Consider the following 24,201-nt stretch of genomic DNA (forward strand, 5'->3'; position numbering starts at 1 on the left):
ATTCTGTAGCAATTCTGGACGTATGGGCTGTTGAACTGTCCTGGTGGAGTCCATCGGAATGGATAGTGTACATGAAAGGATGTCTGTCACCAGAAAGGAAAATTAGTACGTATCGCTTGACAGAATCGTATCTAGACGTGTCAGTGATCCCACACAACTAGAACTGCACACGCCGCTCGATGCAAATTGTAACGACCAGGCAACATGTTTACAGTCATCAACAGTCCTATGTCGGTGTTGATGTGCCCAGGCGAGGCTTAAGGCTGTGTGTCGTGCAGTCATAGAGGGTTTACGAGTGGGCCTTCGGCTCCGAACGCCCATATCGCTGATGTTTCGTTTAATAGTTAGCACGCTGACACTTGTTGATTCCCCAGCATTGAAATCTCGAGCAATCTGTGGATGGATTACGCTTCTGTCACCTTGAATGATTCTCTTCAGTTGTCATCGGTCCATCTTGCAAGATCTATTTCAGGCGCACCGATGAGGGAGATTTGGTGTTTTATCGAATTCCTGATATTCATGGTACACTCGTGAAATGTCGTACGGAAAAATTCCCAATTCATCGCTATATCGGAGATGCTGTTTCCCGTTGCTCGTGCGCGGCTACCAGCGACCGTCATCTTCTTTGTGGCTGCTTGAATTTCGTAATGTCGAGAAATCAGAAGGAGCGATTACTTGTACTCGGTAAAAACTTTCTAAAGCCAAGATTGCCTAAGTAGTGCTTTATTTATTAAATCCGGTTTTGATATACTTGGTTGTCATCTTCAGGTCTTCAAAAGTTACAGAACATGTTCAATTTGCTAACATTGCAAACTGAGGTGAGGTCCAACTCAAAATAAACATGTTTTATAACAAAAATGTATGAAGACTTCAAGATGATAGTAAAGTCTGTCCAAACTTGTTTTTGGAAATACAGAAATATACATACGATCTTGGCTTTAGAAAGTTTTGGTCTTGTGTTTGCTTTGCTACGTACCAACTTTGCTTTGGGGCTTCGGATGACATCACATTTGATGCAGCTCGCTGTGGTATTTTCTGCTCTGTGCATCCAAAGCAATGTTTTTATACTTCTCGTACCATTCATATAACAGAAAAAAGAGGAAACTTTCATTTTTTCTATTTAATCGCTTGTTTAATGAACATGCTGCATCCTAATATCCAATGTTCTTTGAGTCAGTTGTAACAAGATGTAAGATGTTGCTAACTATTTATATGTTCTTTCAAATAGGGCCCTCACTCTATTGTATAGGTACGTATTGGTACGTAAGATAATACCCTGTCTGTGACTATATGGGAACACTTATTTCACATCCAATAACAGGTATGTGAGTGTTGAGAATCCGCTGCGCGCTTGTTTCGGTTGCTGCCTCCCACTCCCTCATTATGAACGAGAGTATCCTATTACTCTTTTGGCATCTCGTTTGCATAATGAACGGGTGTATTAAACTTCTTACGCGGGAAGGTAAATTGCGAGTTTGGATTACTGTTATAGGCGTTCGCGTGGGAACATAATCTGGAGCTATGTAAACGGCATGGAAAATTTTCTGGGGTTTGCTGCACATACTATACGATTACTTACTGTTATATTTTATCGGCAGCCCTTTTAATTAATAACTTAATTACTTGCCCACAGGTAGTCGTACTGATTTACGTAACTTCATCAACCATGTCACTGCCCCTTTTTTTCAGTCACGAGCCCTTACTGAATGATGTAACAATATGCAACGAAAGAAAACTGTAAGAAGATTGTAGGTAGGTACGATGTAACTGGAAGTGTTACGAATACTGATTTAATTTTTGAAAGACGCACTTGGAGGACATGATATATTCCTCTTCAAACTAATTCTCAGCTCACTCGACTAGATTACTGCCAGCCGGTATGGCCGTGCGGTTCTAGGCGCTTCAGCCTGGAACCGCGCGGCCGCTACGGTCGCAGGTTCAAATCCTGCCTCGGGCATGGATGTGTGTGATGTCCTTAGGTTAGATAGGTTTAAGTAGTTCTAAGTTCTAGGGGACTGATGACCACAGTCCTATAGTTCTCAGAGCCATTTAACCATTTTTGTTTTACTAGATTACTTATTCTCTGAGAAATAATGCCATTTGTGGGAAAGTGTAGCGTCCATGAAATCGAATCCTCAATTTTAGGATCCACGGATCACGATGGTGACACTGTATAAATTTTAGCACAGTAATTGAAGTTCCAAATTCTTCTGGCAAAAAACCGTTGCTCATTTGCTTCATTTTGATTTTGATAAAATCTTCTCGGGTCGTCAGCCGAGTCATGGCTTCGTGTTGTCTCAATGCTTCAGCGAGTTCCCTAGTAGTAACGTTCTAGCGAAGTGTCGAATTCATGCCCAGTTCACTGAGTACCAGAGCATTCGTGACGGGTTTTTGCCAGTGACTAGCTGAGTTGGAGATTTGAAAATCACTGTCCCGGTTGACAAGTCCATCATTTACTATTATATCCACTGCTTCTTTGACGACGGGATCCGCTAACTCTTTGGCGTGGCAGAACTCTCCTGTATGTTCAGAAACAGTTTCCTTCATCGATGCTGTGCTGTGCCACAACAGGTTGTCGATTTGGCCTTGCAAACCCTGAACAACACTGTAAAATGCAATGCTGCCTCTGGCAGACGTACTGCATACAACACTGCCAACTCGTGGTGCAGGCGCAAGGTGCCCCAAGCTCTGGTAGGTGTTTGCTTGCTCCAAGCATGTTTTTAAGCGGAAAATCGATTTTATGTTGTGGTTGTTTATTATCGTGGCAATCTTCGCTATGGGCGGTCCTGCGTACGGAAGGAACACCAGGTGTATGGTTTCTTCTTCTGGAGTCTTACTGTCTTCGTCCTTTTAGTCTGGAGAGCGCTCTCTATCTATAGTTTCCAATAGCCGTTCTTGCGAAATGTATCACGCAGACGCTGTAGCTCGGTTGCACGACGTTCCTTCATCTACATCTACATCTACATTTATACTCCGCAAGCCACCCAACGGTGTGTGGCGGAGGGCACTTTACGTGCCGCTGTGATTACCTCCCTTTCCTGTTCCAGTCGCGTATGGTTCGCGGGAAGAACGACTGTCTGAAAGCCTCCGTGCGCGCTCTAATCTCTCTAATTTTACATTCGTGATCTCCTCGGGAGGTATAAGTAGGGGGAAGCAATATATTCGATACCTCATACAGAAACGCACCCTCTCGAAACCTGGACAGCAAGCTACACCGCGATGCAGAGCGCCTCTCTTGCAGAGTCTGCCACTTGAGTCTGTTAAACATCTCCGTAACGCTATCACGGTTACCAAATAACCCTGTGACGAAACGCGCAGCTCTTCTTTGGATCTTCTCTATCTCCTCCGTCAACCCGATCTGGTACGGATCCCACACTGATGAGCAATACTCAAGTATAGGTCGAACGAGTGTTTTGTAAGCCAACTCCTTTGTTGATGGACTATATTTTCTAAGGACTCTCCCAATGAATCTTAACCTCGTACCCGCCTTACCAACAATTAATTTTATATTATCATTCCACTTCAAATCGTTCCGAACGCATACTCCCAGATATTTTACAGAAGTAACTGCTACCAATGTTTGTTCCGCTATCATATAATCATACAATAAAGGATCCTTCTTTCTATGTATTCCCAATACATTACATTTGTCTATGTTAAGGGTCAGTTGCCACTCCCTGCACCAAGTGCCTATCCGCTGCAGATCTTCCTGCATTTCGCTACAATTTTCTAATGCTGCAACTTCTCTGTATACTACAGCATCATCCGCGAAAAGCCGCATGGGACTTCCGACACTATCTACTAGGTCATTTATATATATCGTGAAAAGCAATGGTCCAATAACACTCCCCTGTGGCACGCCAGAGGTTACTTTAACGTCTGTAGACGTCTCTCCATTGATAACAACATGCTGTGTTCTGTTTGCTAAAAACTCTTCAATCTAGCCACACAGCTGGTCTGATATTCCGTAGGCTCTTACTTTGTTTATAAGGCGACAGTGCGGAACTGTATCGAAGGCCTTCCGGAAGTCAAGAAAAATAGCATCTACCTGGGAGCCTGTATCTAATATTTTCTGGGTCTCATGAACAATTAAAGCGAGTTGGGTCTCACACGATCGCTGTTTCCGGATTCCATGTTGATTCCTACATAGTAGTTCTGGGTTTCCAAAAACGACATGATACTCGAGCAAAAAAAACATGTTCTAAAATTCCTTGTCGCATTAATGTGACCACCGCCTATGTTCGACGTCTGTGTGCAATAACCACTCACAGGCGGCAGGTGGCAGCCCGTCGGCGGCACGCTGAAAATAGTAGTCATTGTCGTAATGCGGAAACAAAGAGATTGGCCCATCCGCTTAGGTCTCGGAAAAGTGCGTGGTCGAGCAGCTACAAAGGAACCACCTGTACATGATTACGCTGCCTCACCTGAAGATGACGAGTAGGAAACTCGTCGAAACGTTGCCACGCCACGAGTCGGCTGGTGACCTGAGATACCTTCATAAATGTTATACATAAATGACACATGTGAAGATAGTAACTGCTCTCGAAAGAACAGATACCATTGATGACCGTGCCGCTTCTCTAGAAAAAATGATAATTGAAACCCTCAGATGCCGTAGGTTTTGCTGATATACCTCGATGGGGAGAGCTGAAAAAGTATGCCCCGACGGGACTCGAACCCGGGATCTCCTGCTCACATGGCAGACGCTCTATCCATCTTTTTTTTTTTCATTTTGTTCGGCGTTGTTCGTTGTGTTTGGTCTGCGAGGACGTCACAAGACATCCGTTCGAGTTGATAGTTGATTCTTTGACTCAACCTTTTTTTATTACAGAGAGCACGCAGCCCTCTGACCGAACACGCTCAGCTACCGTGCCGGCTATGTTATACATAAATCCATCCGAGCCACCGAGGACACAGATGAATAGCGCGACTGCAGGGACTTATCCGTTGCACGCTTCCCGTCAGACCCACATTCCCAACTGTCCACAATCTACATACGTAATGTACCTAATAGATATTTGCCCATCTGCCATGGTCATTAACGGTATCTTTTCTTTCTACTATCTTCATATACATAGTTAAAGGCTACACAGCCATTGACCCTCGTCTGTGAGAATGCGCACAGGTTGCCCGAATTCTTACGGGAATCGTCACCTTAGTATGCGCGAGTAATGAGTGGATGGGCAAATATCTATCAGGTACATTACGTATGTACATTGTGAATATCTCTCCTCAGTGCAGCACTCCGTGAAGAACGGGCTGTCATTCCCCAAGAAACCTCCCAGCACCTGACTGAACGTATGCCTGCGAGAGTGGAAACTGTCATCAATGCTAAGAGTGGGCCACCAACATATTGAATTGCAGCATTGTCGATAGAGGGCGCCACCAACTTGTAAGTCATTTTCAGACAGGTGTCCGGATACTTTTGATCACATAGTGTATCGTCCCCTCCGCTGCCGTGATAAAGAGCACTTACGTAATGCTTGCTATTAATTGGAGGCAGCTAATTTTTTCTTCGTTATCTGAGAAGAGTTACTACTCTATGCCGATTCGTTCCTCAATCGATCTTGGGTTAGGGTTTGGCAGAGTATCATTTTACTTCAGTGACGTTCATTTTACAATATGACACGATCCCATTTCTATGAAACTTCAACTAAAAGAATAAGTCCTATGTGTCAAAATATTGGTTTAAAGAAAAAAACAGATTTGATATGATGTATACCTTGTTCGTATGGTAGTGAAAAGTTTCTGAGAACAGAAGAACCGAAATGTTTCAGGGCACGTACCAACAGAAAATAGAGAAAATGTTGCTGGATCATTGTCTGGGAACCTTCCGGCGCACACAGCAGCGGTGCATAAAAAGACCCTTCAGGCCGGGAAGCGAGGCAGCCGCAGTGGCTCGCTCGACAGGCGGCGGCAGAGGGTGTCGGGAGCATTCAAATCAAAACACGTGTCGCCAGAGAACGCGCCTGCGTGGCAGCCGCGCTGTCGGTTTTATCGCCGACGTGTGTCCCCGGCAGGTCGGCGCGCAGCCTCCGCGCCTCGTAGTACCTGCCAGGCAGTTGGTGGAGGTGGCGGGCGGGGGAGATGCGCCGCGATTATCGCGCCGACGACACCTGCCGACGCGACGTGGCATATCGGGCTGGGGGAGCTAGCCGCAGAATGTAACGGCCATTGTAGCGGATGCCCGCCGATCCGCTTTACTGCGTGATCTTTTTGCCTTCGCCGCTGCTGCTATACCGACAACAATCGATATCACACTTCCTGCCAGAGGGAGCCCCGAGACGCGCAGTCTGGCTGATGGGTTTCTGTTCATTCTCCTGAGGGTGTGAAACTAATGCCGAAACTGTAGTAGCATCACATTTTTGTGGTGAAAAACTTCGTTAACAGCTTGATCAGCGCAACATAAGTTCATTCCAAACTACATGGAATAGTTAGACGTTTAAATTCCCTATCTAACCTGCTAGTACTCTAAAATAATAACGTATTTTATTTATTTATACTTTTATTTCACTTGCCAATGTTACGGCCTCCGGGGCCCCTCACAAATCTTAACAGACGTCCTCGGTGAGTAAACATTGCATTTCCTATGGCGCATCACCAATAAATATAGTAAACCAGATTTCCACTGGAAAAATTTAGGGAGCTCTTCAGGGATATTTTCTCAGTATCAGGTACCGTGGTCTTCGGTGGTTCGTTACAGGGTACATGCACTTCTGTTGAGTTCTTTTCCTCTTTTATCTTTGTATCGGCACTGCACTGAAAATAGTTGCCTAGCACTGTAAATGTCGACGGTAAGGGCTGTGTATCTTGTGTGGAAGCAGTTGTCCTAGTACCTGGTGACAGCTGTAAAGTCCACTTTACATTTCGACCTCAAGATTTCCTTCAGTGCTGTTCGGGACTGTCTCGGCTTTTTTACCGGTTGAGTACACAACAGTTTGGATAGGTTTAGTGTTCAAGTGTTCGCCGAACTGTACGTCATGTATGGGTTCACTAAATGCACCTGAAGGATGGCACAACGACGTCTTGTAGGTACGTTTCCTCTTCCACGGAAACCCCGTTATACTACTTCTGCATTGTTTGAGGGTTGTTGCTTTCCCCTGTTTTCTATGTTGTCGTACTGAGACTTTCTCACTATTGTCAAGCTATTTTCTCATAAATAAAGGTAACTGGGGTGACAATCTCAATAAATCATAATTACGTTACTTCTCTCTGATGATCACAGGCCCATAAACAAAACTAATCAGAAAATAGCCATGAACAACCTTCTAAAGTGCAGAAGGAATCAATGTGGATAATAAGTTGACTAGTCAGAGGAAGATTGAGAAATAATAAGATAAGATCAGCAGGTGAGGTGGAAAGACGAAATGAGAAATAAAAGGAGGTGGCAGAAACAGGTGCGACTTATAAACAGTTTCCCCGGTGGATAGAAAATAAAAGTCGGAATATGCCAAAAGAGGCGCTTTAACCTCCCTTTGAATGCAGAGTGGTTTTGTGTAAGACGCGTCTTTCAGGCTAATCTGTTCCACAGCCGTACGTCTGAAATGGAGGAGGAGACGAGTGAGGTTCTGTGTTACGCATAGTTTGCAAGGAAGTTAGTTACGACTGACTTGGATGCCACGCAGACATGTCATTCAGCACGTTTCGTTATGTCCTGGAAGTGGATGTCAGCAATAAGATTCCACATTTGTGAAAGTATGAGTACATATTACATTATGGGCATATTATGTAAAATTAGTATTGGTATTTTATTTGACGCTTTTATCCAAAGCGTTTAAATGCCCACTATGTTTGTGACCATTTATTTTATATAACTGACCACTTTTTTAACATGATTGTAATTCATAACAATATATAACTGCTTATTTTATAACTGACCATGTATCAAATATTCACTGTCTTGCAAGAATGTACTACTACGTATCATAAATTATGATGGTGTCAGTCGCGTCTTCACATGGGCACTAGGAAGTTCGCTCTTCACGCCATATAATGTAAACACTAGCATCTTCTGCTCACTTCAAAGACAAAAAAAATGGTTCAAATGGCTCTGAACACCATGCGACTTAACTTCTGAGGTCATCAGTCGCCTAGAACTTAGAACTAATTAAACCTAATTAAGCTAAGGACATCACACCCATCCATGCCCGAGGCAGGATTCGAACCTGCGACCGTAGCGGTCGCTCGGTTCCAGACTGTAGCGCCTAGAACCGCACGGCCACTTCGGCCGACTTCAAAGACAATGTAACCAGCTTGCATAATAAAGAGTCCTACTGCCTGTTCCCATGACATACCACAGATCACATGGTACAAACTGGGTTGTCTTTGTGATGGTCTTTGACGATCGCTTCATTTACGTTTGTGTCAGTGGCTGCTTAAACGTAGTGAATGAAGTTTAAAACATGTGATATGGTCATCTATTTTATCCCACAATAATATCAAACGAATAAGTTATGCTCATTGTCAGTAAATCAGCCTATTACGTAAATGTTCTCGCATTTACTTATGACGAAATAGGTTCATATAATTGAAGGTACATATTTTGACGTTGATTTATGTTTTACCCAAGTCTAATGATTTTTGATATCTAGTAAGAGAACAAATCATACAGTCAATGAATTAATTTATCAGTTTGCCCTGCGGTATTTCTAATACTTGTAGTTCTATTGTGCTCCAATGTGTTGCGGTTGTTAACAGTTGAAAATCGCCTAAGGTCGAAATCTAGGTTGTGGAATAAACCCTGTTGTACAGTCAAATGGCGTGTATGTCTCTCCAAAAGTATATTATTTCCCTTTAGCTTAATTCAACTCTAAAAACTTGTTGCACTGCTACCGAAAAGGCTCTGAATCTTTTACCTTGCAACTTCACGAAATTTTTCATGACCCCACACTCAGCTTTGTAAGAAGCATTGATATAATAACTTCGTCACGCTCAACGAGCTGCTCATGAAGGGCGTTTCTACTTCCTGGCTCAATTTTGTCTCTGATTGCCCATTTCTTTCTCTATCTGCTTCTGCTTTCCTTTCCCCATTTAATACGACAATAATTTTGCGACTTGTCCGCATTTCAATCATATCAGTAATTACGTTCCGATCGTCACAGATACGCTAACTGTTCTGGTGACAGCGTAGATTCTCAAGAAACAGAGATAAGCTTCTGTATCAATCTTTCAAGTGGGTGGGATATTCACTCGGTGCTGGTACATATCTGTGTCCATTGTGCAATATTAATGTCTTACGTCTCTCTAGAGCAGCCTGTTCAGTCAATCCAGCTCCTGTCACAGTCATGGAGTGTGAAGTCTGAAGACGATCTAAGTACAATAAATCGAAACCGGTTACCAGCTTAAATAAAATACTTATGCGACCAAGACAGTTTTAGCAAAAATTTTTGATATACCTTAGCTCTCTGTTTCCTAGGACAATGGTCCAGAAAATTTTTAGTCTTAGACTGCCCGATGAATAGACACCAACCCTCATTCGATGGGGAGCACAGCGTTGACAGTCATTAAGCTGAAAATACATATGCGTAGTTATCTCGACCAGACACGGGTTAATATAAATGTTTGCTTAGGTGTATGTTGTGCTCCAGACTGAAATTCAGAGTTCAGAAAAAGTGGTGAATTTTGATTACCATTTGGCGAAATATGAAATGAACTCGGCGGATTTTCAGTATAACCTGCACCCCAACGAACTTTCTTGACAGCGAAAATATACCAGCAATCAATGTGCAACGTATAAAATGTAATTTTAAACGAGAACAGACGTTTGACGGTGCATCTGACACTTCGAAACAGTTAAAATGGCTATACTTTCATAATAAATACCATTATTTACAGTGCCTGACTGCTGCTTTTCCTTTATTGTAAGTATAAAACTGTATTTTCAGACAGTCACAATCCCACCACGTAAATTTTCGACAGAGTAGCAAATATTATACGTTTTATGCAGGGCATTAGAAAACGAATACGGCGAGATCGGCCCATTAGAACCGCTTACTCTGTAATTTAATTTAAAAGAGCTTTGGAGAACTTAAGATCAAACAAGGCAGAAGGGATAGACAACATTCCATCAGAATTATGGGGAAGTGGCAACAAAACGACTATTCACGTTGGTGTGCAGAATGTATGAGTCTGGCGACATACCATCTCACTTTTGGAAAAATAATATCCACACAGTTCACAAAAATGCAAGATTGGACAAGTTCGGGAATTATCGCACAGTCAGCTTAACAGCTCATGCATCCCAGTTTCTGACAAAAATAATATACAGAAGAATCGAAAGGAAAATTGGGGATGTGTTAGATGACGGTCAGTTTCGCCTTACGAAAGGCACCACAGAAGCAATTCTGACGTTGTTGTTGATAATGGAAGCAAGACTAAAGAAAAATCAAGATGTGTACATAGGATTTTTCGATCTGGAAAAAGTGTTCGACAATGTAAAATGGTGCAAGATGTTCGAAATTTTGACGAAAATAGGGGTAAGCTATAGGGGGAGATGGGTATTATACAATATGTACAAGAGCCAAGAGCAAATAATAAGAGTGGACGACCAAGGACGAAGTGATAGGAATAGAAAGGGTGTAAGACAGGGATGTAATCTTTCGCCCCTACTGTTCAATCTGAGCATCGAAGAAGCATTGGTGGAAACAAAAGAAAGGTTCAGGATTGGCATTAAAATTCAAGGTGAAAGGGTACCAACGAAACGATTCGCTGATGACATTGGTATTCTGAATGAAAGTGAAGAAGAATTACGTGATCTCCTGAATGAAATGAACAGTCTAATCAGTACAGAATATTGATTGAGAGTAAATCGAGGGAAGACGAAAGTAATGACAAGCAGCAGAAATGAGAACTGTGGGAATCTTAACATCAGGATTGATGGTTACGAAGTAGATGAAGCTAAGGAATTCTGCTACCTTTTCAGCAAAATAACCAATGACGGGCGGAGCGAGGAGAACATCAAAAGCAGACTAGAATTGTCAAAAAGGGCGCTCATTGCCAAGAGAACTTTACTAGCTTCCAACATAGGTCTTCATTTGAGGACCAGTTTCTGACATTGTACGTTTGGAGCACAGCATTGTATGGTAGTGAAACATGGACTGCGGGAAAACCGCATTTGAGATGCGGTGCTACAGACCAGCGTTGAAGTTAGGTGGACCAACGTTGAAATTAGGTGGACTGATAAGGTGAGGCATGAGGAGGTTCTGCGCAGAATCGTAGTGGAAAGAAATATGTGGAAAACAAGAAGGGAAGGGATGATTGGACGTGTATTAAGACATGAGGGAATGACTTCCATGGCACTACAGGGAGCTGTTGAGGGCAAAATCTATGGAGGAATACATATATTCTAATATATCTATCAAGTAATTGCGGAGGTAGGTTGCAAATGCTACTCTGAGAGGAAGAGGTTGGCACAGGAAAAGAATTCGTGGTGAGCTTCACCAAACCAGTCAGGAGACTAATGACTAAAAATAAAAGAATTTCGTAATTACGAGCTATGATCAGAAAATGGTTTACATTAAGCGACACTGGTGATTTTGAAATATAATAGCGATAGAAAGCCTAATTTGGAATGGTTAATGTCTTGAAAAGAGGTAAAAAGATGAACATTAACAGTGGTAATGGATTGAAGTCCAATTACATCATGCGATGTTGAGGGAATTACATTACGAAATTTTGGAAATTTGTACCAAGGTCTTATGGGACCAAACTTCTGAGGTCATCGGTCCCAAAGCTTACACGCTACTTAATCTAACTTAAATTAACTTACACTAAGGTCAACACACACACCCATGCCCGAGGGAGGATTCGAACCTCCGACGGGGGAAGCCGTTCGAACCGTGACAAGACGCCGTAGACAATGCTGCTACACCGTGCGACGAATTACATTAGGGAATGAGTCATTAAAAGTAATAGATGAGTTTTGCTCGTTGGACAGCAAAATAATAGACGATGGTCGACGTTGAGGGGATATGTAATGGAGACTGGCAATAGCAAGAAAAGCGATTCTTAGAAAAGGAAATATGTTAACATCAGACAGGGTTTATTATTTTATATTTTGCAAGTAACACGTTTCACCTCGTTTAAGGTATCTTTATATGGGGTGGCGTAACAGGTGCTAAGACAAAACGTAAAATAGCAAAGCTTTCTTGCAGCCAAGACTGTTTATCTCTTTGAAACCTTAATAACTGTTTCAAAATGGTTCAAATGGCTCTGAGAACTATGGGACTTATGGTCATCAGTCCCCTAGAACTTAGAACTACTTAAACCTAACTAACCTAAGGACATCACACAACACCCAGTTATCACGAGGCAGAGAAAATCCCTGACCCCGCCGGGAATCGAACCCGGGAACCCGGGCGCGTGAAGCGCGAACGCTACCGCACGACCACGAGCTGCGGACAATAAATGTTTCCGGTACCGTACAGCAATGAACTGGAATAAATCGACATGAACTGGAAAAAGTTCTATGGGAAGTGAATTCGCAATTGCTAATATGAACCACCATCGCCTGTGTAATGGGATAACGACTATGAAATTTTGTGCCGTACCTGGTCTCAAAGACGTATTACCCGCTTTACAAGATCGGTCGCCTTAATCGCTTTGGCTATCCGTGCGCGAATCACAGCCAGACACAAATTCCATACATCGTCCTCCACGTGTCACAACCTGCACTCATATGTTGCGTATATTCCCGTCCACGAAGGACATATTTATTGAGACGCGAGGTCCTAATTTTGGCGAATAAGTACGAAGCAGCAGTGTCTGAGTTATTAACAAGTGCGATACAATGTTCCCTGGGACACGCATCATATCCGAAGGAACAGTCACTACAGCGCTATTCTGTAGTTAGAGTTTGATATTTTATAGCATAAGTAGCTGAACTCAAACGTTTCAACACACTGAGGATCTGCTGAAACGTTTGAGCTCAGCTACTTTTGCTATTAGGGTCATCGCAAATTTTGGCGATATACATCTCAGTAAATTAGCTTACCACGCCTATTTCTATTCTCTGCTTTCGTATGGCATTATATTCTGGGGTAGCTCATCATTGAGTAAAAGAGTGTTCATTGCACAAAAGCGTGTAATCAGAATAACGGCTGGAGCTCATCCTGCAGACAATTATTTAAAGAGCTAGAGATCTTCACTGTAGCCTCACTATATATATATATTCACTTACGAAATTTGTTATTAACAATCCGAACGAATTCAAAAGTAGTAGCAGCGTACATGGCTACAACACTAGGAGAAAGAATGATCTTCACTACTCAAATCTAACTTTGGCTCAGAAGGGGGTAAATTATGCTGCCACAAAGGTCTTTGGTCACTTATCTAATAGCATCAAAAGTCTGACAGATAGCCATATAGCATTTAAAAGGAAATCAAAAGAATTTCTTAACGGCAACTCCTACTCATTAGATGAATTTTTGGATATAGTAAGTGGGTAATTTCCCCAAACCCGTCAAAAAAAAAATTAAAAATATTAAGTGTCATGTAATATTTTGTGTAATGTAATATGTTGTATAGACACCTTTTATTAACCTGACGCGTTCCATATCATTACGAAGTGTCTTGTTCATGATCTATGGAACCAGTACTAATCTAATCTAATCTAAACGGTTGGCCAGCTGTAGCTCCCACCTCTGTCTCATTTCTGGCCAAGCCCTGCACATACCATAAATTTGGAGGATATCGGTGACGACGAGTAACCACGTTCCACATGTGAGTCAAATTGGGAAGAAAAGAAGTGTATATCTAAAGGAAGGGAGCGATTGATAGGACAGATTCTGAAGCATGAGGAAATCGCCATTTTGGCAGTAGAGGGAACTGTAGGGGGTAAAAACTGCAGACGCAAATCAATGGATGGAAACATTTAGCAGGTTCAGTTGTATGCAGTAGTTCCTCGGAGATGGAGAGCACAGTATGAGGTAGTGCGGAGTGTTGCATCAAACCAGGCTTCAGAATGCAGACCACAACACCGAAAACCGTGTGTAGTCGCTGTATTCATTTTTAATTTCCCCTGCAGTACTACATCGCGGCCATAGGGCAGGTGATGGGAGTGTGGGACAGTAACACAACAAAAGACGTAGAGGGAGACAGTCCAGGTGCGACGAAGACGAGAGTGAGGAAGGGAAACCGAGGGGAAGGCGAAGGAGAAGAATGGGGAGCGCTCGCAGGGACGGAGCGGGGTGATCGCCGCAGCAACATCTCATCTCCTGGGAAATGCAGACAACGCACGGCACGGCGCAGGGCGCTGTGGGCGGCCCGCTGTAGAACGCCTCTGTAATGACTTTGATTCAGCAGGCGGGCAGGCGGCGCCGGGAGAGAAGGGTGGGTGTGCGCGCGGCACAAGGCGAGGAATTCAGCTGGCAGCCGCGGGCCGGCAGCGGGATTCCTCAGGGGCCGCTGGCTGTCTGGAGGCGGAAGCGGAGGCGGAGGCGGGGGCGGCCCTGGGCCGGCGCGGGACACCGGCCGGGCGGGGCGGCGGCAGGCCTCCACTGTGCAAACTTCCTACGTCACTGAAGTCTCCAACGTCGAGAGGGAAATATACATCTACGCGGCTACTATCCGCTTTACACGTGTTTGAAAGACTGTTCGTACACGATTTCTCAGCCCTTCTGTGAGAAATAAGAACACGTAATAACGGAAGCACCGCCTTAGAAAAGATAAGTTCATAAAACATACAGGATGACAATGAAACGCCCCCTTAGAAAAATTTATGAGCTACTGTGCTGGTAAACCCCTTACGTTATTTCATGTTCAAACAGCTGAGCAGAACTGAACGTACTCGGACATTTGTATCTTTACTTATTCTGATCAACACTACACTGACACACAACATTTTTACCGCAACGCAGTCTGACTTTCAATAATCCCTACAAAAGAATGGCCCCGAAAACCAATAACCTACACCTTTCATGAATCACGTATCTCACAAAAAACCTTCGTTACTCAAACTATTGCAATACAGCGAGCACCAATACTGCCAGCTATATAAAAGATTCTAACTACTGAAGGCACTAACTACTGATAGGCATAGTTAGCAAATGAAAGATTTTGACAGAGAAAACAATATATTTACCTTAATAATATTGAAAAGTCATCATATATATATATATATATATATATATATATATATATATAAAATCAGTTCATGATATACAGTATTACAAATTTACTCTTTCTGATTGAAACACGTCCAGATCATCCGCTTTCAAAACTCCGCCATCTCTCTCCCCACATCCACCACTGCTGGCGGCTCACCTCTATCTGCGCAACGCTACGCGCTGTTCACATCCAACTGCCCAATACTACAATAGCAAATATTCCAATAATGCCAACCAGCCACAGACTTCACACAGCACAGTCAGTGATTTTCATATAGAGCGCTACGTGTCTTTACCAACATAAAAACCTAAACAGCCGACTTACAACAATAATTGAACAATATGAAATAAAGACCTCAGAACTGAACTGTTTGCTTTAGGACATTCAAACTGCACGATTGGCCGCGGAGCGTAACGGGAATTATGGTTTGGTTTAGCGACGAAGCCCACTTGCATTTGGATGGGTTCGTCGGTGAGCACAATCGACCCATTTGGGGGACTGAGAATCCGCATTTCGCGATCGAGAAGTCTCTTTACTCCCCAACGGGTGACTGTGTGGTGTTCAATGTCCAGTCGGTGCGATATTCCTTGATGTCACGGTAACTGCGGAAAGTTACGTGAAGATATTGGAAGATGACTTCATCTTCGTTATCCATAGTTACCCAGATTTCGAAAATATTTGGTTCACACAAAGCTGAGCTCGACCCCATCGAAGCAGGAGAGTGTTCCACGTACTGGAGGAGCACTTTGGAAACCGGATTCTGGCTCTAGGGTATCTAGAGGCCTCTGGCATGGCCCTTGTGACTGCCCTTTTCTCCAGATCAGAAGACATGCGACTCCGTTTTGTGGGGCTATATTAAAGACAAGCTGAGCTGGAAACAGCCATTGAGGAAATCATCGACGGCATCAGTCTTTGGACACGTCAGTGGGTCCTATGTTGAATAATGTATGTGCATGCCGTAGTTTGTAACTAATTTACTTTTCTGTTCCATATAGTTCAATAGTTGTCACTCCGTATCACTGTGGAAAAACCGTCCGACAATATAAAATGGAGTAAAAATTCTGAGAGACGTAGGAGTAACGTGTACAGAAAGGCTGGTAATATACACTACAGGCCATTAAAATTGCTACACCATGAAGATGACGTGCTACAGACGCGAAATTTAACCGACAGGAAGAAGATGCTGTCATATGCAAATGATCAGATTTTCAGAGCACTCACACAAGGTTGACGCCGGTGGCGACACATACAACGTGCTGACATGAGGAAAGTTTACGACCGACTTCTCATGCACAAACAGCAGTTGACCGGCGTTGCCTGGTGAAACGTTGTTGTGATGCCTCGTGTAAGGAGGAGAAATGCGTGCCATCACGTTTCCGACTTTCATAAATGTCAGACCGTAGCCTATCGAGATTGCGGTTTATCGTATCGCGACATTGCTGCTCGCGTTGGTCGAGATCCAATTACTGTTACCAGAATATGGAATCGGTGGGTTCAGGAGGGTAATACGGAGCGCCGTGCTGGATCCCAACGGCCTCGTATCACTAGCAGTTGAGATGACAGGCATTTTATCCGCATGGCTGTAACGGATCGTGCAGCCACGTCTCGATCCCTGAGTCAACAGATGGGGACGTTTGCAAGACAACAACCATCTGCACGAACAGTTCGACGACGTTTGCAGCAGCATGGACTATCAGCTCGGGGACCATGGTTGCGGTTACCCTTGACGCTGCATCACAGACAGGAGCGCCTGCGATGGTGTAGTCAACGACGTACCTGGGTGCACGAATGGCAAAACGTCATTTTTTCGGATGAATCCAGGTTCTGTTTACAGCATCATGATGGTCGCATCCGTGTTTGGTGACATCGCGGTGAACGCACATTGTATTCGTCATCGCCATATTGGCGTATCACCCGGCGTGTGGTGTGGGGTGCCATTGGTTACACGTCTCTGTCACCTCTTGTTCGCATTGACGGCACTTGAACAGTGAACGCTACATCTCAGATGTGTTACGACCCGTGGCCCTACCCTTCATTTGATCCCTGCGAAACCCTACATTTCAGCAGTATAATGGACGACCGCATATTGCAGGTCCTGTTCGGGCCTCTCTGCATGTTGCAGGTCCTGTACGGGCCTCTCTGGATACAGAAAATTTTCGACTGCTGCCCTGGCCAGCATATTCTCCAGATCTCTCACCAACTGAAAACGTCTGGTCAATGTTGGCCGACCAACTGGCTCGTCACAATACGCCAATCACTACTCTTAATGAACTGTGGTATCATGTTGAAGCTGCATGGGCAGCTGTACCTGTACACGCTCTGTTTGACTCAATGCCCAGGCGTTTCAAGGCCGTTGTTACGGCCAGAGGTGGTTGTTCTGGGTACTGATTTCTCAAGATCTATGCACCCAAATTGCTTCAAAATGTAATCACATGTCAGTTCTAGTATAATATATTTGTATAATGAATACCCGTTTATCATCTGCATTTCTTCTTGGTGTAGCAATTTTAATGGCCAGTAGTGTATAACATTCACAAGAAACAAAAGATAAATATAAGAACAGAAAGCCCCGAGAGAAGTGTTCCACGAGAAGAGTGCTAGTGTTAGAAAGGGTGTACGATAGGAAATTTGAAAATTTGCGATAAGGTCTTATGGGACTAAACTGCTGAGGTGATCGGTCCCTAGGCATACACACTACTTAATGTAACTTAAACTACCTTACACTAAGAACGACAAACTCACCCATGCCCGAGGGAGGACTCGAACCTCCGACGGGGGGAGCCGTGCGATAGGATGGCGGTCTTTCATCCCTTCAGTCTACACTGAGGTGATAGAAGTCATTGGATACCTCCTAGTATCGTGTCGGACCTCCTTTTACCCGGTGTATTGCAGCAACTCGGCGTGGCATGGATTCAACCAAGTAGTTGGAAGTCCTCTACAAAAATATTGAGCCATGCTCCCTCTGCAGCTGTCAGTAATGGCGAAACAATGTCGCCGGTGCACGATTTTGTCCACGAACTGACCTCTCGATTACGTCCTATAAATGTTCAACGGGATTCACGTTGTGCAATCTGGGTGAGAAGATCATTCGCTGGAACTGTCCGGAATGCTCTTCGAACCAATCGCGAATCACTGTGGCCCGGTGACAAGGCGCACTGTTGTTTATAGAAGTTACATAGTCATTTGGGAAAATGAAGTCCATGACTGGCTGCAAATGGTCTTCAAGCAGCCGAACATAATAATTTCCAGTCAATAATCAGTTCATTTGAACAAGTGCATCTAATCCATTCAGTGCAATCACAGCCCACAACATTATGTAGCCACCACCAGATTGCACAATGCCTTGTTGACAACCTGGGTATATAGCTTTGTGGGGTCTGCGCCACACTCGAACCCTACCACCAGTTCCTACCTGCTGAAATCGGGATTCGTATGATAAGGCCACGACTTTCCAGTCGTCTGCCGTTCAGCCGATATGGTCACGAGCCCAGGAGAGGTGCTGCAGACGATGTGTTGTAAGCAAAGACACTCACGTCGGTCTTCTGCTGCCAAAACCCATTCAAGCCGAATTTCGCCGCACCGTCTCTTCGTCGTACGTACCACATTGACTTCTGCGGTGGTTTCACACATTGTCTCTCAGCACTGAAAACTCTAAGTAGACGCCGCTGCTCTCGGTCGTTAAGTGAATGCCGTCGGTGACTGCGTTACGTGTAAAATTTTGTACTCTCGGCACACTCTTGACACTGTTGATCTCGGAATATTGATTTCTCTAATGACTTCCGTAATGGAATTATCCCATGCATCTAGCTCCAACTACCATTCCACGTTCAAAGTTAGTTAATGTCCGCCGCACGGACATAATACATCGGAAACCATTTCATACGAATCACTTGAGTACAACTGACATCTCCGCCATTCCACTGCCCTTTTATACCTTGATTACTCGATACTACTGTCATCTGTACATATGCAAATCTCTATCCCATGACTTTTGTCACAGTGTGCATCGGACTAATATCACCATAGAAAGCGTAACAAAAGTAACCTACAAATGTCTTGAATCTGAATAGCAGGAATAATATACATTCTACGTAACTCAGTCGTATAATTAGTGAATTATGTGCTGCTAAATCTGATTCGGTTGCTTCACACGAAACGTCACCAGGTATGCGGTGTTTGCTTCTCGTGGCAAACAGTATGGAACGGGAAATTATCAAATGGTTACAGAATTAATATTTGTCGTGTGCACAAGACGCCTGAAAATAAATAGTTTCGGAATTACAAAACACGTATCGCTTTTAAGTGATTTCTTGTGTGATCGGTGCCATTTCATCTACAATCTACAAATTTAGCTGATGTAACTACAATACGTCCCTACATATATCATACGGACTTCCTGACATGCGTTTTAACGGAGAAACGTTGAAAACATTATGATTTATGTAGGCACTACCGCATTATTACACGCAAGTGATACACGTAAGATTCATCGCAACATTATGAAAATAAATGCGTTTCGTTTTAGGGTAATATCTCATCCGAGCGTTCCCGAATAATAAAAGTTTTTGATGAATTTAGTATCCAGTGTGAACTCCTAACACCCTTTGTCCTCACCGTAATTTCATCATCATCGTTGACGCGCAAGTCACCGAAATGGCGTCAAATAAAAACATTTTCACTGATTTCCACAGAAGGGTATTCCCAGCCAACAGTGCTACGTGCGCATTTTATGACATTTGAAGGAGGACATGAGGAGGAAAGTCCATGGAACTGGCGGATCAGCTACTGGGTACTCAACGCACAACGCACGGCCGCCTACGCCTTTATATTTCAGTACTTTTTGTTACTGAAAACAAGTTTTTTCTCATCCTTTTTACTTACCAGACAGCTCTGACTTCTTCCTCTTCCTCAAAGCGAAAATAAAACTGAAGGGACGAAATTTGGCGAAGTGTGGTAGATTCAAGTGGAACGATAGAGCAAACAAAAACTTCCACGATACCTTGAAGTCTATAAGATCTAGGAAAGATGAAACGATATTAGTATATTTCACGTTCTTTTGGATATCGCCTCGGTCTGATGAAAATCGAACTTCTCTTTGAACGTACACTTTACTCACCGCTCCACCCCGATCCATCTAAACAGCCCGACGTGTCGCCCTACAGCGTTTTAAGCAAAGAAGTTGGACGACCGCTGGTTTACAAGGACATGTGTACAAGAACACGTGTCACGGTAGGGTGGTGCCGAGTTCAGAGATCCCACCCGGAGCCGTTTTGCTGTAGAGCGCGCACCATCTACTCCGGCCGCCTCTGTGCGCTGCCCTCTAGGAGAAGGCCTCGGCTGGCCATTAGGTAATGAGCCGCCCAGTTGCCGACTGCTTCTACCGGCCCGTGCCCTTGCGCGCTTCCGCAACCCACGCTGCCGCGCCAGCTGCGGCTTCTGGAAGCAGAACCGTCTTCTTAGCTACCTTCTCCCGCTCTATTACACGACGCAAGCGCGACACAAGCACTCTGTTTCTGTGCTACTCATTTAATTACGTTCTTCCTTCTGCTCCCAGGTCCCCAGAGACGTACCTTCGTAGTAGCTGTTTATTCGACTGAGTTACGTGCGTTGCCCAACAGACTCGGTCGACGCCAGGTTTTTAAAATCCTTTTTACGCGATGAACGAAAGTCTTCAAGAGAGATTATAGTCTACAGAAGCGCTCCGAGCGTACTCGGCCCGAACTATAAACTCGTACAAGATCTTGTAGCAGCGTGTTTAAATGATAAACGTAAACACAGCATACCGCTACTAGGGTAACAGTGCCAAGGTCGTGATTTCACATTAGCGTTTCATTAATTATTTAAGAAATTCACAAAGATTTCAAAAGTTCCGTTAAAATGTTTACGAAAAGTGCACTATACTCACTTGCTCAGAGAGTTCCTTGCGGTAACGAAACGACCGTAAACAGAAACAAAACTGAACATACGGTAAGTGCATCAGAAAGCAATATGGCAGATTCAGCGCTCACCTGAGACGTGACCACAGCAGATAGCTACTACTAGCACGCACTTACACAGTAAGGCCACCATTACTGGATTTAGAAGTGGATCTATTCCTTTATACCTAGAATTATCGCGCGTCGCTACTAATGCTATGATAACAGTGAGCCCGTTCACACGATAGACGGCCACCATTCACGCAACTGGTCGTCAATCGATTACAAGTTCTTTCATCGTGTGAAATGGACATAAATCGACTGTCTTCCTGCTAGTTCGATACCATCTCTTTCAGTCTCGTACTAACCTTTCTACCTTCCCGTACATATCACACCCTCACTATTTTTTTCGTACATTATGTCCTTTGTAATTTTTGTTACCATTGTTTCTCCCGGCGTCACATAACCTAATCCTGGATACCGTAGCCGATACCTCACTAAGATGCATCTCTTGTCGACAAGGGATTGCCAAACATTCGATTCTCGGCTTATTCCTGTTACAAGGAACTCCTTTAGTGCGAGGTCGCAAAAGGTCAGTGATGCTTATGGCGTCCGACGCTGTCTAGCAACAACAATATTGGCTGCTAATGGCAACACGGGGTGGGACTGAAGATATCCAGTGGTGCGGACAGCATAAAGCTACAGAGCGTATTTGAACTGCTGAGTCGACGAGTGACTCACAACAGTGCTACAGTGCTAGTGGTGTTGATACAAAGCGGAGCAATGGCAACGATAAACAAAGGAAGTTAACAGTTCATCAGAAAAGAATGCAAGGAAATTCGCAGAGTCGGAATGAAGTGGTAGATAAAAAAATATTAGCGTTCCTGCAAGATGAGTCAGTGGAAAGTGTGGTGTTGTATACTCTCAACTGTGCGGACAATGAACATGAAGAGCACAATGATGACGATACGTGCTTAACAAGTGAAAGTGATACTGAAACAGGTGCCGAGAAATATAGGTCATCGTCTTTTTTGAACAGGGACCCACAAATCCCGTCTCCAGTGAAACGTCGTGAAGAACGGTCGCTGTCCAAGGAGTGGCTACTAAGTTCATCCACAGCACAACTGAAACATTATTATCAACACATTTCGAATACGCCCGCAGTAATATGGCTGTGTAGTGTATAAGAAAAAAAAATGGCTCTGAGCACTATGGGACTCAACTGCTGTGGTCATAAGTCCCCTAGAACTTAGAACTACTTAAACCTAACTAACCTAAGGACAGCACACAACACCCAGCCATCACGAGGCAGAGAAAATCCCTGACCCCGCCGGGAATCGAACCCGGGAACCCGGGCGCGGGAAGCGAGAACGCTACCGCACGACCACGAGATGCGGGCTAGTGTATAAGAAAAATTACGGATATTTAATGGAGGGCAAGGTGCACTTGATACAAAAACTGGTGTTTACACCTTTCAGAGATGCTTTACACAGTTTACAGGACATGCATGACAGTGGCATCAAACAGCAAGTTACATAAATTACAGCAATTTCAAGGGAAACAGTGGATGACTAAATAACTTCAAACAGTGCTACGGAATTGGAAGACTTGAGATAACAACATTTCAAACAAAGCAACAACTAGGCGATGCACAGCAAATTTCGGAATCAGCTAGAAAATTTGTAGATGACATAAACAAACTTATCCCATCGTTCCGTAAGGAATGTGTTTTTAACTGCGATCAATCGGGATTTGAAGAGAAAATGCATGTGAAAGGAACACTGGAATATAGGGATACCGAGAGAGCTGTATCAATATCAACTAACATCAACGCCTTAAGGCATTCGTATACAGTTATGCCGACTGTTAATCTGGATGCTAAATTGGCTGGGAAGTTATTTATTGCTCTGCCTGCATGATTTTTTATCGTGTGCGTGATTTTGCAAGGGCAGTAGGGAATATTTGCGTCACAGCAAGCAAGACAGGGAAAATATGCATAAGAGAAGTTCAACTATGGTATGAGTACTCCCTTTGGGCAACAGCTCGTCAAAATAACTTGCGGTTGCTTGATTCCTGGTCTCCGTATAAAAATCATACTACAATACAGTAGGGCAAACTATCCTTCCTGAACAGCGTGGCACTTCACTTCATTCCACCCGCAACCAGTGGACAAATTCAGCCTCTGGATGTTTGTCTTTTCCGTGCCTATAAAACATATTATCACACTATCTGTAGCTACGCCTTCTGCAGCTAAACCTTAAAGGATAGCCAATTTCATGATAAGCTCCATGACAAACTGTTTCACATTCGTTTGCAAGCCATTACATTCCACTAGCCCTCAACACCTCGTTACACCAATATGATTCTATATGAATCCCTTATGAGTGGTTACCTAGCTAAACGTTCGGCACGGTTTTTAACACTCAAGGAGTTCGTCTTCGATCTTGATGGTGCGAACCTTTGTGATTACTGTGGAGCGCTATTTTTCACTCGATGTGGATGGTGCAAGTTAATGTTTTTGTTTTGAAGGTATCTTGAATGTCGACGATTGCACCTCGAACATTCATTTTCCGGCGCATTCCTGATGCACATGGTGGGTCATTAGCAGCTAATAAAATGAGGCTTACTAAAGACTGAACTTGTGAACTCGCACTCAATGTCCTCCACGTTAGTACTTTTTCATTTCGCGCCGTTTTTAATATTCATACAAAGCACCATATTTCAACTGCTTCAAGTTTCTTCTTTTCTCGTGAACCCATCGACCAAGTTCACTTCACTAAAATGATGTGCAGCAGATGGTGAAATTCTAGAACATAGTAGTCAGTTTAGAATTAGTTCTTAATGGTAAGAGTAGCACTGTTGTATTGGAAAACACTTTCTGCAATTGCGTTATTTTCAACTGTTGCTTTAATCAAGTCTTTTTGTTGCCAAAGAGCACCTACACTTGGCTTTACAATTCAGTCATGATCTGTGTAAATTAAGCTGTTTATCCCATTGAAAGTGTTTAATGAAATTTCATTAAAAAGAAAAAGAAAATAATCATAAGCATAATCAACAGTTACCTTTTCTTTAAATATTTGTTTTTTAGTTAATTTACCTTTCTTTCCTTCTGTACGTACGAACTTTGTTGTAAGACCTCTTATTTACGTGTGGTAATAAAAATTCATTTACGCAGAATTAA

The 24,201-nt window shown here is 43.6% G+C and overlaps 1 protein-coding gene across 1 annotated transcript in view; it reads left to right on the forward strand.

The window, feature by feature from the left end:
• Window positions 1-14,584, forward strand: part of LOC124776044 — a 31,402-nt gene extending 16,818 nt beyond the window's left edge. Inside the window, exons 2-3 of the mRNA XM_047250884.1 lie at window positions 14,024-14,253; window positions 14,302-14,584. Coding sequence (XP_047106840.1) covers window positions 14,024-14,253; window positions 14,302-14,584 — 513 coding nt within the window. The remainder of the gene's footprint in view (window positions 1-14,023; window positions 14,254-14,301) is intronic.
• Window positions 14,585-24,201: the final 9,617 nt, after the last annotated feature.

This window comes from Schistocerca piceifrons, chromosome 2, assembly GCF_021461385.2.
Source record: "Schistocerca piceifrons isolate TAMUIC-IGC-003096 chromosome 2, iqSchPice1.1, whole genome shotgun sequence".
Lineage (NCBI taxonomy): Eukaryota > Metazoa > Arthropoda > Insecta > Orthoptera > Acrididae > Schistocerca > Schistocerca piceifrons.